At 50.1% G+C, this 17,531-nt stretch overlaps 1 gene segment (V, D, J or C); it reads left to right on the top strand.

The window, feature by feature from the left end:
- Positions 1-6,588: 6,588 nt before the first annotated feature.
- On the top strand, positions 6,589-14,788 carry LOC128946359 (immunoglobulin heavy variable 3-23-like). The segment is given in 3 exon segments: positions 6,589-6,635; positions 12,937-13,268; positions 14,763-14,788. Coding segments are annotated over 3 exon segments (405 nt in total).
- The last annotated feature ends 2,743 nt before the right edge of the window (positions 14,789-17,531 follow it).

The raw sequence follows: 17,531 nt of genomic DNA, 5'->3' as shown, positions 1-17,531 counted from the left end.
CTGTGCCAAGAGTGTTCGTGCTGGTGCTGGTGCTAATACTGCGTATGCTATTGGCTCTTCCCCCATGGCTGGGCCCCCTCCTGTCCCCGTTCCCCTGGCCCTTCCCCCAAACCGCAGCCCCTGACCCCATTTCCTCACCCTCTGTCCCAGCCCTGCTCCGGCTCTGCCCCAAATGTCCCGTCTGGGCCACACTCAGTGCCCTCGTTCCTCAAATTACATTTAATTTTTCAAAATTTGGGGCCAAAGTTAAGGTAAGGAGTCAAAAATTCACATTTTTGCCCAAAATTGCCGATGTCAGTCCAATGGGCCAGATTTCGGTCTGTGGCTGTGACTTGGTGCCTGCCTGTGATTTGGGGAAAACTGGACAAGTCTGGGGGCAATGGTTGGGATTAGAGGGACGAGGCCGAGCTCAGCATGAAACCGGCCCTGATTTGGGGCCAGGAGCTGAGATTTGGGGCCAGGAGCTGAGATGTGGGTTCAGAGCAGGGTAAAGTTGAGACAAAGGGCAGGAGTGGGGTCAGGGTTTGGTGGGAATTGTCTGGGAAACGGGGACAGGTGAGTCCCAATAGCCGGCCAATAGCACCAACATTATAACCACCAACAGCAGCAGCAGCAGGTTTGGCACAGAAATAGGATCCGGAATCCTCGTCTATGAGCTTGTTCATGGTCAGCGTCACCGAGCTCTGCCCGTTGTCCCTGGAGATCCTGAACCGGCCCTGCACCGAAGGCGCGTACATGGAGCTCCAGCCCTCCTTCCTGATGCTCCCGACCCATTCCAGCCCCTGCCCGGGTCTCTGGCGGACCCAGAACATAGTGATACCGCCGACATCGTACCCGGATCCTAGGCACAGCAATGTCAGGGACCCACCGGGGGGCTGGAGGTCCCCCCCGCACTCCAGCAGGGTCACGGCCACCCGGAGCCCTGCGGGACAAAGGGGAGATGGGGATGAGAAACCTGATTGGCTGTGGGCCTGCATTGGGCAAGTCCAGCTGGGAAAAGGAATTGCACCCACACGGTAGGGTGACCAGTGTGAGGAGGAGAAGGACAAAGTGCCACAATCTGGGGCCCAGAGTCAGGATTTGGGTCAAGGGTTGAGCTTTGGCCTCATCCGCATCTCCCCTTTGTCCCGCAGGGCTCCGGGCGGCTGTGACCCTGCTGGGGTGCGGGGGGACCTCCAGCCCCCCGGGGAGTTCCTGCGCTCCCTCTGCCGAGCGTCCGGGTTCAGTTTCGGGAGCTATGACATATTCTGGATTCGCCAGAAACCCGGGCAGGGGCTGGAATATGTCGCAAGGATCCACAGCAGTGGTGCTTACGCCAACTACGCGCCATCGGTCAAGGGCCGGGTCAGGATCTCCAGGGACAACAGGCAGAGATCGGTGATGCTGACCATGAACAACCTCAAGGACGAGGATTCCGGATCCTATTTCTATGGCAGAAGTGTTGTTGGTAGTGCTGGTTGGAACGCTGCTGCAGGTATTGGTTACTCTCATGTTTAGGTTGCATTTGGCCATGTTCCTGTTCCCCGGTCCCCACCTATCTCCATTCTCTGGACCCTTCCCCAAAACTCCAAGCCTGGACCCCATTCCTGTCCCCATGTCCCAATCTTGGAGTGGTTTGGCCCGAAATCCGCTCTCTGCACATTATTACAAAGTTGACTCAAACCTTAACCCTGGGCTTGAAGTATCCACTTTCAGAATCAAGTTGTGGGGCACAAAGTGGAGATTTGGGGTCGCGAGTTGTGGTTTGGGGTCAGGTGGTGAGATTTGGGGCCGAGGCAGAGCAAGGTTGGGATCAATGGCCAAGGGCTGGGTGTGGGCTGGGGGTCTGGAGGAAGGGTCTGGGCAACGGGGACGGGGGGGACGAGGAGATGGGGACAGCAAGGGCATCGTCAATATAATCAGCAGGAGCAGCACCCCCAGCACCAGGAGCTTTGACACAGAAATAGGATCCGGAATCCTCGTCCTTGAGGTTGTTCATGGTCAGCGTCACCGAGCTCTTCCCGTTGTCCCTGGATATCCTCAACCGGCCCTTGACTGACGGTGCGTACTCGGTGTAACCTCCACTGTCACTGATCCTTGCGACGTATTCTAGCCCCTGCCCGGGTCTCTGGCGGATCCAGCCCATCCCAAAATTCCCAAAACTGAACCCAGACCCTTGGCAGGGGAGGCGCAGGGACCCCCCGGGGGGCTGGAGGTCCCCCCCGCACTCCAGCAGGGTCACGGCTGCCCGTGTTGGAAAAGAAATGAAATTGCGCAAAATGTGTAATTATAGTTTAGTTATGAGTTGTGTGTGAATTGGTTTGTTAAAAGCAGTTTTGCAGTTTTGCAGCCGTTGATAGTGTGTGTGTTTGGTTTGTGTGTAACTTAGCAGGTAGTCTTAGGAATTTAATAAATAATTAAACTAGTGCAGGAGAGTAAGAATGCTAACCTGTCTGAAGGCAGCATACAATGCTCTTAGAATAAGATAAGCAGAAGATTTATGATCTTGCCTGTGAACTAAGGAATGTATCACAAGGGAACTGTTTCTTGGAGACTTTGTTGTGAATCGCATGTATAAGAGGGAAGCACCCATATGTGAAATCGGGGGCTTGGGTTTTTGGGACGTGAGTCCCCCAGCACCCCGGGCCCGTAATAAAGCACCCACAAAACTTATCCGAGTTTTGTGCCATTTATCAATCGGGCAGCAGTTTTTCTGGCGACCGCGGCAGGACTCCAAAGGCAGCTGGGGCGGTTCCGCATTCCGATCCACTCCAAGCCGGCACCGAGCACTTCTCGGGGAGACATCGGTCGTGCCCGACCCCGCGCCTGTTGGACAACTGCCAAGGTAAGCCTGAAGGTGCTTTATATTGGAAAAAGGTGATAATTGGATTTGGATTTGGTGGTTGGTAAAAAGCCTAGGCTCCGGCCATAAGACGTCTAAGGACGCAGGACCGGAACTCGCCTCCTGTTTTTGTTTGGGAAGGACGGCGAGAAGGTATATTGGTTTAAGGTGTATTGGTTTACTGGAACTAAAGGTGGAATTAAAGGCTGTAATATGATGTCTTTTAAAACTTTTAAAACCTTTGCGCAAGCCAATGGTAAAATACCTGGAAATACACCATTAGGTTGTATATTGAAACGGTGGAAAAGTGAGGGGTATTATCAAGAATTGGATAAAAGTAAAATGATAGATTATTGTAATCATTGTTGGCCTGAATGTGAGATTGGGCAAGCGGGATGGCCGGTGAATGGTACACTGGAACTGGAGATAATGGAATCTTTGATGCAATTTTTAAGGAGAAATGAGAAATGGGATGAAATACCATATTTGGATTTGTTTTTCGTTTTGTACCGGAAAGATGAATGGCAAAAGGAGTGTGGTATTTTGGTTTTAGAAGTGAATGATGAAAGGGAGTGTGTGGGATGTAAAGAAAGAAAGGAGCGTAATTTGTATCCTTCAGTTGAGGAAGATTTGTCTTATTGTATAGCACGCCCGAGGGCTCCGGTTGCTCCTAATGTGCCCCCTGCTCCCCCTGCGGATATAGCTATAAAAACGGGATCTAGTGAGAGTGATAGTGGTGGTGGTGATGGTGAAAGGAATGAGAGTGTTAAAAGAACTCCATTAGCAGGGCGGACTCGCCAGGGGAGGAAGGGGCAGAAGGGGCCACAGTTAATTGCGCCATTAAGGGAAGCTGTGGGACCACAGGGAGAAAGGATACTTATAAAGGTGCCTTTCTCCCCCGGGGATTTGGTAATATGGAAGCAATCAGCGGGGAGTTATCGGGAGGATCCCGAAAGGGTGGCAAGGGTGGTTAAAATGGTAATAAAGACTCAGAATCCGGACTGGAATGATTTACAGGTATTATTAGATACTATAATGTATTCCACAGAAAAGGAAATGGTTATTAAAGCCACTAGAGAAAAGGCTCGTGAGGAGATACGGTTGAGACAACTAAATGAAACAGTTGATGAATTGGTACCTAGTGAGGAACCAAGGTGGGACCCAAACTCTACGGGAGGAATAAGGGCTGTAAAACGATATCAGGAATTGTTGGTGGAAGGAATTAGGACAGGAATACCTAAGACTATGAACTGGTCTAAGCTGTATTCGGTCAAGCAGGACAAGAATGAGTCACCGTCTGCCTTTTTAGAACGATTAAAAGACATGGCTCGGAAGTTTACTAATTTAGATGTAGAGGATCAATCAGGAAAACTTCAATTGGCATTGTTGTTTATGGGGCAATCACAAGAAGATATTAGGAAAAAGTTACAAAAGTTGGAAGGAGAGGACACTGGAAGTTTGGACAAAATGTTGGAGGTAGCGTGGAAGGTATACAACAACAGGGAAAAAGAAACTGCAAAAAGACAACAAGCTAGTATTCTGGCTGTAATGCAACAGACAGGGGTAGGAGGAAGACCCATTAGGGGTCAAGGTCGGGGAGGAGCTAATCACGGACAAAGGGGGCTGGCAAGAGGTCGGGGAGGATTTGGGTTTGCACCTAACACGGGGAGGTTGGATCCAAACCAGTGTGCGTTTTGCCGACAGTTAGGACACTGGAAAAATGAATGCCCGGTTAGAGGAGGTATGGGCATGGGAAACATAGGATTAAGGACAGGTCCAATGGGGAATGCTCCTGTGGGAGGATTCACGGGAGGACCAGCAGAAGTCGCTCAAGCACTAGTTTTGGGAAACTATCAGAATCAAGGCTGACTAGAAAAGGATCTTAGGGTAGTTTTAGAGATAGATGGAAAGGATCAAGAATTTATGGTAGACACTGGAGCAACCTATTCTGTACTTAATAGACTATTGGGACCTTTGAGTGACACAACAGTACAGGTGGTGGGGGCAACAGGGAAGCTAGAGGAACAACCATTTTTACAACCTTTAAATCTTAGGTTTGGGGGGAAGGAATTAGATCACCAATTCTTGTATATGCCAAACTGCCCCACACCCCTTCTTGGCAGAGACCTGTTGTCCCGACTTAATGTGAAAATAATATTTGAAGGGGGAAGGGTGAAATTGGAAATACCTGAGGAACAAATAGCAGGCATTTTTGTGATCAAGGAAGTGGATGCCTCTCCTATTCTAGAAGAAATTGAGCAGGCTGTAGTACCCTGGGTATGGGAGTCAGGGGTTCCCGGAAAATCTAAAGCTGCGCAGCCCGTAAAGGTGGAACTAAAGGAAGGGGCCCAACCAGTGAGGGTAAAGCAATACCCCTTGAAGCTTGAGGCAAGGAGGGGAGTAGCCCCATTAATTAAACAATTTTTGGCTCAAGGAATATTACAGGAATGTGAATCGGAGTATAATACTCCAATTTTTCCAGTAAAGAAACCTAATGGTAAGTACCGTTTGGTACAGGACTTAAGGGCTATTAATGAAATAGTGAAAGACATACATCCAGTTGTTGCTAATCCTTATACCTTGTTAACATCTGTATCGGAGGAGTTTAAATGGTTCTCAGTGATTGACCTTAAAGATGCCTTCTTCTGCATCCCACTGGCAGTAGAGAGTAGGAAATATTTTGCCTTCGAGTGGGAGAGTCCTGATTCTGAGAGAAAGAAGCAGCTTACATGGACCAGAATCCCACAAGGATTTAAATGGTCCCCCACTATTTTTGGAAATCAACTGGCCAATGAGCTGGAGGAATGGAAGATAACCCAGGTAACAATATCCCCATCCTTGTATGTAGTCCTGCAGTACGTGGACGACATCTTTCTGGCTACTAAGGAAAGGGAAATGTGTGTGGAATTAACAATTAAATTACTCAACATGCTGGGCCAAGCAGGGTATCGGGTTTCTAAGGAAAAAGCTCAACTGGTCAAAAATAGCGTTATTTATCTCGGTTGTGAGATCACACAAGGGCAGAGACGTTTGGGAGTAAACCGAATAGAGGCAATATGTGCTATTCCTTTGCCTCGTAACCATCAGGAATTGAGATCTTTTCTAGGAATGGTGGGATGGTGTCGACTGTGGATCATGAATTTCGGTCTCCTAGCCAAGCCGCTGTATGAGGCCTTGAAGCAGCATCGGCTGGAGTGGACAACACAGCAAAAGAAGGCCTTCCAGAAATTGAAGCAGGCACTAAAGGAGGCCCCAGCCCTAGGACTCCCTGACCTGACCAAGGAATTCCAGTTGTACGTGAATGAGAGGCAAAAACTGGCATTGGGGGTCCTCACCCAGAAGGTGGGATCCTGGAAGAGGCCAGTGGGATACTTCTCTAAACAACTGGATTCGGTAAGTTCCGGGTGGCCCTTGTGTTTATGAGCTGTGGCGGCAAAAATAATTCTTATTCAAGAGGCCCGGAAATTGACTTTGGGGGCAAAAATGAAAGTATTTGTTCCCCATATGGTCATGGCTGTTTTGGAGCAAAAGGGGGGTCACTGGCTATCATCCAGTCGAATGTTGCAATACCAGGCTACCCTGAGAGAACAGGATGATATTGAAATAAAGACTACTAATCATGTTAATCCAGCAGAATTTTTATGCAGTGACCAGGAGGCTGGGGGAACTGGTGCACGATTGCGTAGACGTAATTGAACAAGTATATGCCAGCAGACCCGACTTAAAGGATGAACCATTGGAAGACCCTGAATGGGAACTATACACCGATGGATCCAGTTTTGTCGAGAATGGGACTCGTTATGCCGGGTATGCAGTGGTAACATTGGATCAGGTAATAGAGGCAAAGGCTTTGTTACCTGGAACTTCGGCCCAGAAGGCAGAGGTGATTGGACTCACCAGAGCCCTGTATTTGAGCAAGGACAAAAGGGTTAATATCTGGACAGATTCTAAATATGCCTTTGGTGTGGTTCATGTACATGGGGCGTTATGGAAGGAAAGGGGGCTTTTGAATTCACAGGGAACCAACATCAAGCACCGGGAAGAAGTGCTACAGCTACTGGATGCAGTACATAGTCCCAAAGCAGTTGCAGTTATGCATGTTAGAGGACATCAGACTGCGGAAGGAGACGTTTACAGAGGAAACCGATTTGCTGATGTTACAGCACGGCAAGTGGCACGGGAAATATGGACTCAAATGGCATTGGTACCGGTAAGAACGAATCCGGCTACCCCTTACCTGAATCAGGAGCCCAAATATTCAATAGAAGATGGAAAACTAATAAACTTGCTAGGGGCACAGAGGAATCAACTTGGGTGGTATGTTACACCACTGGGACAAATAGTGGTACCTACTCGCATAATGAAATTTATTTTGGAATCAGAACATAACAAATGTCATTGGGGGGCAGAAGTATTGGTAAAATTTTTGAAAAATGAGATAATCTCTAATCAGATGTTAACAATGGCAAAAAGAGTTAATGCAATGTGCCCGGTATGTTTGAAAAATAATCCAGTAGTTAGGAGACAAATACAAATGGGAAAGCTGCAAGTCGGGCCACAACCGGGAGATTACTGGCAAGTTGATTTTTCCGCATTGCCTAGGGCACAGGGATACAGATACTTGTTAGTGTATGTATGTACGTTTTCGGGGTGGCCAGAAGCTTTTCCATGTAGAACTAATCAGGCTAAGGAGGTGGTAAAAACCTTGTTAAAAGAAATAATACCAAGATTTGGAGTACCTTTAGGATTGTCATCAGATAGGGGTCCGCATTTTATAGCCGGGGTAGTGCAGGAATTAGCACGACTGTTAGATATAACCTGGAATTTGCATACCCCCTGGAGACCTCAGTCTAGTGGGCAGGTGGAAAGGATGAATCAAACCCTGAAAGTACAAATCAAAAAGATTTGCCAGGAAGCTTAGCTGCACTGGCCTCAAGCTTTGCCTTTGGCCCTACTCAGGATTCAAATTAAACCAAGGGAAAAGGTAGGCGTAAGTCCATATGAGATACTATATGGCAAACCATATCATGCAACTGTATTAAAAGGGGAGGTACATGTGAGTGGGGACCAGGCAATTGCAGAGTATGTTATGTCACTTAATAAGATCTTGAATTCTTTAAGAAATACTTTACAATGGAATAGACCGCTCACGCTGGAGAATTCGGTCCACGACATTCAGCCTGGGGACCAGGTGTACGTCAAGAAGTGGATCACGGATCCGCTATGGGAATCATGGAGTGGACCCCACCAGGTGATGATGACGACCTACACGGCGGTGAAGGTTCTGGGGATGGATGCTTGGATCCATTACACCAGGGTAAAGAAGGCACCGTTCCAATGGGAAACCCAGATAGTGTCTCCAACCCGGATGATCTTCCGCGCAAAGCCGCCTTCTTAATTATATTACTGCTAGTGATCATGAGACTATTACCCGTTCAAGGGTCTATTCTAGTACAGGTTGAAGAAACAAAGGTTACAGTCATGGAAGGGATGGATGTTCAATTAACTTGTGTTATATTTGACAGCCAGAGAGTTGAGGCCGGTGAAGTTATTGCAATATGGCAACGGGGGGCTGAAAGAAGCCGAGGCAAGATCGGAGTCGGTTGGGATCAGGATAAACAACAAGGAAACACGGTACTGAATCTTACTAAGGTAACCACAAACGATACGGGAGAATATACATGTTTGGTCAAGAGACGGGATAGTTTTGATTACAAAAGAGTGAGTATGAGGGTTTTGCCATGGACAGGGGATCGTGCTGAAAACATAAAGGTTGATCCAGTATCAATGGCAGCGGACATGTGGGATGGGTCACCCCTTAGAATAAATTGTTCCTTCCTAGTAAGATCAAGATATCAAAGGAACCTATGGGTCAAAAGGTGGAGGCAAAATAGGGAACTGACCTGGGACAGAATAGAGGACAGGACCAGTTGGTGGGAGAAGGAAGGCAAAGGTTGTGGGTGGTTGAATGTCACTAATCGTAGAATAGGAAATGCATGGTGGAGGCATGACAGAATGATGTTATCCTTACAGAGACACGGTAGAAGGGGTAGACGGGAGGCTAATGATACAATAGAACGGAATACTGAGCAGGAAAACTTAGTGGTAGGATTAATTAGAGATTTTGGGATCATGCAGAATGTGACTAAAATAACAGCTTGCCTACCATTACCACAGGCTGCAGGTGAACCTATTCCCTGGGGAATAATACCGGTAACCAAAATGCCTGAAACATTCAAGAATGTTTCATGGTCCTGCCAGTCAGTTCCCAAACCAGTGGATGTATGGAGGGATTTGTGTATGACCATTCGGGCTATGACTAGAGAGGAATGTGAAAAGAAACCCAATCATTATGGTTGGATTCAAAATACCAGGAGGTGTTTAATTGCAACCCCAATAGATGAGCCATGCAATACAGTACGAATAAGAACGAAATCCCACCGAAATGAGATGAGTTGTCAGAATGTCACACAGAATTTTGACACCTGGAATAGTTGGAAGACATTATGGGGACCTAGTGTTTTGGAACACTATGATTACCTTGGGGAAGTACAATGGTGCATCCAATGGTCAGGAGTAAAGAATCAGTCACATTATAGGGCCCTCATCACATCTACATCTTCCCGAGAGTTCAGACCGCAGAAAGAGGATTGGAATTGTACTGAGGTTTTTACATGTGACACACCGGAAGACCGAATTGGATTGGTACCGGTGAAAATGGCATTAAAGTGGGGATGCGAGTGTAGGGGATATGATCATACGGTTAGCAAAGAGTCCATGGAGGGACCTATAGATTGCAGATATACTACTGTGCATAGCCCTAGAAATCTAGTCTGGGTGTTGGGACATGGACAGTGGACCACACATTTACCTCTAGATGGATCAGTAACACAAATCACCCTAGGGGTTCCCACATTGTGTCCATACTGGAAACAGAATAGATTGATCCAAAGGAAAGGACTCAGAAAGAGGGAAGAATCCCTAGAGGAGCAGTGGCATGAACCTGGCTCAGGAGTACACTTTGGATGGATATTAGAATCATTATTCCCTCCGGCAGCGACATATCGAAATAGGGAGATGCTCAACAACTTGTTAGGACAGACAGAAAGGTTGGCAGCAGCTACTAAGAAGGGATTTAAAGATCTAAATTTGCAATTGCAAGCTACATCAAGAATGACCCTACAAAACAGAATGGCATTGGATTTGCTACTGTTAAGAGAACATGGAGTTTGTGGTTACCTGAGTAGGAGAATAGATCATTGCTGTGTACACATTCCAAATGTTACACTTGAAATTGAGAAAGATATTTCTTAACTGGCAGAAGTGGAAACAAAAACCAAGGAAATTGAAAAGGAAGCACAGCATAACTGGATAGGAGCAGTATTTGATTCTTTGGGGCTTCACCTGTCTGGCTGGATTACATCTGCTATAGAGTATGCACTAATGTTTTTAGTATTTTTAGTGACTATATGGATTGTATATAGATGCCTCTTAGGAGTGATCGAAAAGGAAAAGAAGCGATCTCTCCGGTTGCTGAAGGCCATGACCCGCGGGCGGCAGAATGAAGAACACTCCCCACCTCGTTATGAAGATGTTACTGTCAATACTGTTGATTGAGCATCCTTGCAGTAGGACTGAAGGATGCTCAAAAGTGGGGAAATATTGGAAAAGAAATGAAATTGCACAAAATGTGTAATTATAGTTTAGTTATGAGTTGTGTGTGAATTGGTTTGTTAAAAGCAGTTTTGCAGTTTTGCAGCCGTTGATAGTGTGTGTGTTTGGTTTGTGTGTAACTTAGCAGGTAGTCTTAGGAATTTAGTAAATAATTAAACTAGTGCAGGAGAGTAAGAATGCTAACCTGTCTGAAGGCAGCATACAATGCTCTTAGAATAAGATAAGCAGAAGATTTATGATCTTGCCTGTGAACTAAGGAATGTATCACAAGGGAACTGTTTCTTGGAGACTTTGTTGTGAATCGCATGTATAAGAGGGAAGCACCCATATGTGAAATCGGGGGCTTGGGTTTTTGGGACGTGAGTCCCCCAGCACCCTGGGCCCGTAATAAAGCACCCACAAAACTTATCCGAGTTTTGTGTCATTTATCAATCGGGCAACACCCGGAGACCTGCGGGACGAAGGGGAGATGGGGATGGGGCGATGCAAAAGTCAGGCTGAGGTGTCCAATTAATTAATGGGTGGATTTGGGCTCATTGCAGGGTTTAAGGAATTTTTCAATACAGGAAACCTCTGCTGGACATTTGAGGCAAGAAAAAAGGATTCTGGGGCAAAAGCAGAGAAGCTTTGCGGATGGGGGAGTGGCCGTGACCCTGCTGGAGTGCGGGGGGGGAACTCCAGCCCCCCGGGGGCTCCCTGCGCCTCCTCTGCCGAGGGTCCGGGTTCAGTTTTGGGAATTTTGGGATGGGCTGGATGCACCGGAGACCCGGGCAGGGGTTTGAGTGGGTCGGAACCATCACCAGCAGTGGTGGCGTCACCAGGTACGCAGATTCCATCAAGGGCCGGGTCACGATCTCCAGGGACAACGGGCAGAGCTCGGTGACGCTGACCATGAACAACCTCAAGGACGAGGATTCCGGATCCTATTTCTGCACCAAGGACACCGATGGTCACGGTGCTTATGCTGATGCTGGTTGGGGAGGATGGAACAGCAAAGCCTTATCAATATGGGTATATTGATAATATCAATAAGTCGGGTAAAAAATTTTGAGAATATGGAGACCATCAGAGAGATTGAAATGAAAGCAAGCTTTGAGATCCCTCAGTGACTGAACAACTGGAAAACAACGGCGTGGCCGGCTGAAGGTGATCCCATTTTGATGGAACAACACCCTCTGCCTGCAGACAGCTCCAAGGGTCAGAGCGACCCTACAGCTTGGCAGAAGGGCCCAAAGAGGAGTTTTTAGGGTTTAAAGTTACTCCAAAAAGGAGTTTTTAGGGTTTAAAGTTCTTCCAAAGAGGAGTTTTTAGGGTTTAAAGTTGCTCCAAAGAGGAGTTTTTAGGGTTTCCAAAGAGTAGGTTTTAGACTTGGCAGAAGGGTGCCAAAGAGGAGTTTTTAGGGTTTAAAATGTAATAGAGTACGGTAATGAAATGATTCTTTTAGGGTGTATGGAAATGATGTAGGGTTTGTATATTGGACCAGATTGGTTAGTGAGAATTAGAATATTCTACAGAGAAGAAGATTTATTTTGTTGTGGTGGGAACCTCACTCTCTTACCCTTTTATTCTCTTAGAGTTTTATGTTCCTACCCTTTTACACTCTTACCATTTTATTCACTGACTCTTTCACTCTCTTAGCCTTTTTATTCTCTCACCCTTTTACTCATTTACCTTTTTTACTCTCTTACTCTCTTCCCGTCTCATCCTCTCTCCCCTCTCTTCTCTCAGCCCTTCTCCAGCTGTGCCTGGTAGCTCCCAGCAGGGCCCTGCAGTTCGTCCTTTGCAATAAACCCCAAATGCCATGACCTGGCTGCAGAGATCTCTCATATCCGTCCGTCTGTCCCGACCGTCCTGCTCCCGGATGCTCCTGCAGTGCTGGATGGGGAATGGGGCAAAGCCCGGCACGTCAATAGAAGCAACACCATAAGTACCATCAGGAGTATAAGCATATTTGGCACAGAAATAGTATCCGGAATTCTCGTCCTTGAGGTTGTTCATGGTCAGCGTCACCGAGCTCTGCCCGTTGTCCTTGGAGATCGTGAACCGGCCCTTGACCGAATCCGCATAGCTGGTGCTGCCAGTGGTGCTGATATCTGCAATGAACTCCAGCGCCTGCCCGGGTCTCTGGCGGATCCAGGCCATCACAATAATCCCAAAATCGATCCCGGGCGCTCGGCAGAGGAGGCGCAGGGATCCCCCGGGGGGCTGGAGTTCCCCCCCACACTCCAGCAGGGTCACGGCCGCCCGGAGCCCTGTGGGACAAAGGGGAGATGGGGATGAGTGGATGCAAAAGTCAGGTGGAGGTGTCCAATTAATTAATGGGTGAACTGGGGCTAATTGCATGGTTTAACGCACTTTACCATTCTGGAAAACTCTGTTGGAGATTTGGGGACAAACAAAGGTAATTGGGGGCAAAACCAGTGAAGGTTTGGGGATCGGAGAGCGGCCGTGACCCTGCTGGAGGCCGGGGGGAACCCCCAGCCCCCCGGGGGGTCCCTGCGCCTCCTCTGCCGAGGATCCGGGTTCAGTTTGGGCAGTTTCAGAATGTTCTGGATCCGCCAGAGACCCGGGCAGGGGTTGGAATACGTCGCAGCGATCAAGAACGATGGATCCAGCTACGCCTACGCATCATCAGTGCAGGGCCGGTTCAGGATCTCCAGGGACAACGGGCAGATCTCGGTGACGCTGACCATGAACAACCTCAAGGACGAGGATTCCGGATCCTATTTCTGCGTGAAAGCTGCCTCTGGTACTTGGGGTGCTGCTGCTTATGGTATTGACCCCATCCCCATGGCCGTGTCCCCACCTGTCCAGGTTCCCCAGACCCTTCTCCCAAACTCTGCCCCTGACCCCATTTCTGACCACATCTCCCAACCCTGCCCTGGCTCTGCCCCAAATTCTCCACTCTTGGCCACAAAATTGACCGAAATCTTAACCCTTGACCAGAAGTATCCACTTTCAGAATCAAGTTTTGGGGCAGAAAGAGGAGATTGGGGTCAGGAGTTGTGGTTTGGGGTCAGCGGGTGAGAATTGGGGCCAAGGCAGAGCAAGGTTGGCATCAATGGTCAAGGGCTGGGTGTAGGCTGCGGGTTTGGGTGAAGGGTCTGGGGAACGGGGAGAGGGGGGGGCACAGGGATGGGGACACAACCATCATCATCACCTCAATTAGCAGCAGGACCACCAACACCTATACCAGAAAATTTCTCGCAAAAATAAATGGCGGAATCCTCATCCCTGAGGTTGTTCATGGTCAGCATCACCGAGCTCTGCCCGTTGTCCCTGGAGATCCTGAACCAGCCCTTGAAGGATGGATTGCAGTAGGTGTTCCCACTGCTGGCGATCACCGCAAGCCCCTCCAGAGTCTGCCCGGGTCTCTGGTGCTTCCACATCATCCCAAAACTGCCGAAACTGAACCCAGACCCTCGGCAGAGGAGGCGCAGGGACCCCCCGGGGGGCTGGAGGTCCCCACCGCACTCCAGCAGGGTCACGACCGCCCGGAGCCCTGCGGGACAAAGGGGAGATGGGGATGGGAAACCTGATTGGTCCAGGGCCTCAGAGTGGGCTTAGCCATTTGGAAAAAAGGGACAGGACCCACCTGGGAGGAGGAGGGTGATGAACGGCAAGGGTCAAAATTTGGGGCCAATAGTTGGGATGTTGGGGTCAAGGGTTGAGCTTTCGCCTCATCCCCATCTCCCCTTTGTCCCACAGTGCTCCAGGCAGCCGTGACCCTGCTGGAGTGCGGGGGGGACCTCCAGCCCCCCGGGGGGTCCCTGCGCCTCCTCTGCCGAGGCTCCGGGTTCGATTATTGGAAATTTGCAATGGGCTGGATCTGCCAGAGACCCGGGCAGGGGCTGGAATTCATCGCCAGCATCAACAGTGATGGTGGCAGCACCAGGTATGTGGATTCAGTCCAGGGCCGGTTCAGGATCTCCAGGGAGAACGTGCAGAGCTCGGTGGCGCTGACCATGAACTACCTCAAGGACGAGGATTCCGGATCCTATTTCTGTGCCAAATCTTCTGGTGTTAGCACTGCTCTTACTGGTTTTGTTGGTGTTTGGGTTGGTGTTTGGGGTCCTGGCCTCGTCCCTGTCCCCAGCTGTCCCCAGACCCTTCCCCAAACCCCACTGTCCCACCCCTGACCCTTTGTCCCAGCCCCGCCCCCTTTGCCCGAACGCTGCCCATTGGCCCCAAACCCTCACCTGGGTCTGCCCCCAAACTCAACTCTCAGCCCCAAATCTCCCACTTGTGCCCCAAAATTGCCCCAAAGGGCCGACATTTGGGAACAGCGGGTGAGGTTTGGGTCAGCGGCTGTGGCTGGGAGCCCAAAGTTGGGATTGGGGGCAGAATCAGGCGAGTTTTGGGGCCAAGGCTGGTGGGTTTGGGGCAGAACTAGTTTGGGGGTTTGGAGTCTTTAGTCTCCATTGGTGGAAATGGCGGAGATCTGGGCAAAGGGGTCAAGAATGAGGTCAAGGGCTGAGGTTTGGGTAAAGGTTCTGAGATTTGGGGATAAGAGGGGCTCAGGCATGGGCGCTGCCACCACCGGCATGGTCAATGTAAGCAGCAGCAGCCCAAGCAGCACCAGCAGCTTTGGCACAGAAATAGAATCCGGAATACTCGTCCTTGAGGTTGTTCATGGTCAGAGTCACCGAGCTCTGCCCGTTGTCCCTGGAGATCGTGACGCGGCCCTTGAACGCAGACGGGTATCTGGTGTATCCATTGCTGTCAATGCCTGCGACAAATTCCAGCCCCTGCCCGGGTCTCTCGTGCACACAGCTGATCCCAAATTGTCCAAAACTGAACCCGGACCCTCGGCAGAGGAGGTGCAGGGACCCCCCGGGGGGCTGGAGGTCCCCCCTGCACTCCAGCAGGGTCACGGCCGCCTGGGGTCCATGCCCAAATCTTTACCAATTTCTGTCATAACTCCACTGGTTTGGTCCCAAATCTCCATCAGACTTTTCTGGAATCCTGAGGTCCCTCTAACCCTACAAGTTAACTCAATATTCTCATTAATTAATTGCACACCTTGACCAGAGTGTTCCACACTGATTTCAAAACTAAAACCAGCATTAACCATCTCCAACCCCGGCACATCACGGCCATGGCCTCGAGCTCCCTCTGGCTCTTGGCCCTGCTGCTACTGCTGCCCCTCCCAGGTGGCCCCACCCCTTTTCCCCTTCTGAACCAATCAGGTTTCTGATCCTTACCTCCCCTTTGTCCCGCAGGGCTCCGGGCGGCCGTGACCCTGCTGGAGTGCGGGGTGGACCTCCAGCCCCCGGGGGGGTCCTTGCGCCTCCTCTGCCGAGGGTCTGGGTTTGATTTTGGCAGTTTTGGAATGTCCTGGATCCGCCAGAGACCCGGGCAGGGGCTGCAATGGGTTGCAGGGATCTACAGCACTGGTGCTTATACCGAGTACGCGCCATCGGTCAAGGGCCGGTTCGGGATCTCCAGGGACAACGGGCAGAGCTCGGTGACGCTGACCATGATCAACCTCAAGGACGAGGATTCCGGATCCTATTTCTGTGCCAAGGCTGCTGGTGCTGGTTGGGGTAATGATGTCTCTGCTCTTGGCCTCAACCCCTTGAATGTGTCCTCTGCTGTCCCCAATTCCCAGACCCTTCCCCCTAATCTCAGCCCTTCGCCCCATTCTTGACCCTTTGTCCCAGATCTCCCCCATTTCCAACACCACCAACCAGGAAGCAAAAACCCGTGAACTGGTTCTGCCCCAAATCGAACTAAATTGGCAACAATAGTCACTCAATTCTGCCCCAAATCCCCACTTAGCGCTCCAAGCCACAGCCAGTAACACGAGGCCTGAACCTTTGTCCGCAAACGGGACCCAGGGCCTCAAACTCCGGCCCTCAGAGCAACGTTTTGGGGCACAAATAGGAGATTTGGGGTCAGGAGTTGTGATTTGGGGTCAGCGGGTGAGAATTTTCGGCCGAGGCAGAGCAAGGATGGGATCAATGGTCGAGGGCTGGGTGTGGGCTGGGGGTTTGGGGGAAGGGTCTGGGGAACGGGGATAGGGGGGTCACGGAGATGGGGACAAAGCCATCATCATCACCTAAATTAGCAACAGCACCACCATCACAAGTACCAGCAGATTTTCCGCAAAAATAAACTGCGGAATCCTCGTCCTTGAGGTTGTTCATGGTCAGTGTCACCGAGCTCTGCCCGTTGTCCCTGGAGATCGTGAACCGACCCTTGACTGATGGTGCGTAGTAAGGTGTAGGCACTATTGTAGTAGATGCCTGCGACGTATTCCAAAGCCTGCCTGGGTCTATGGCGGATCCAGTATATTCCATAATCCCCAAAACTGAACCTGGCCCCTCGGCAGGGGAGGCCCAGGGACCCCCGGGGGGGCTGGAGGTCCCCCCCGCGCTCCAGAAGGGTCACGGCCACCCGGAGCCCTGTGGGACAAAGGGGAGATGGGCATGAGGCAATGCAAAAGTCAGGCAGAGGTGTGCAATAAATTAATGGGTGGATTTGGGTTAATTGCAGGGTTGAAGGCACATTACAATACTGGAAATCTCTGTTGGAGATTTCGGGCAAAACAAAGGGAGTTTGGGGAAAAACTGATCAAGGTTCTGGGATGGGGGAGTGGCCGTGACAATGCTGGAGTGCGGCGGGGACCTCCAACTCACCCGGGGGGTCCCTGCGCCTCCTCTGTCGAGGGTCCGGGTTCAGTTTTGAGGATTATGGATAGTGCTGGATCCGCCAGAGACCCGGGCAGGGGCTGGAATACGTTGCAGGGATCTGGAGCAGTGGTGCTTACACCGCGTATGCGCCATCGGTCAAGGGCCGGTTAAGAATCTCCAGGGACAACGGGCAGAGCTCGGTGACGCTGACCATGAACAACCTCAAGGACGAGGATTCCGGATCCTATTTCTGTGCCAAATCTGGCTATGATAATGATTGGAGTGCTGCTGCTTCTGATGAAGACGCCAGTTATGGATCCACGCCGATCTCCAAGTCCCACCTATCCCCAAATCCAGACACTTCCCCGGAACCTCAACCTTGACCCTTTGTCCAAAATCTC

The sequence above is a fragment of the Melozone crissalis genome, unplaced genomic scaffold, assembly GCF_028551555.1.
Source record: "Melozone crissalis strain CALT ecotype California unplaced genomic scaffold, PUWL_Pcris_2 ptg000079l_1, whole genome shotgun sequence".
NCBI lineage: Eukaryota > Metazoa > Chordata > Aves > Passeriformes > Passerellidae > Melozone > Melozone crissalis.
The sequence above is the reverse complement of the archived record's forward strand: the minus strand, read 5'-3'. Positions and strand labels throughout refer to the sequence as shown.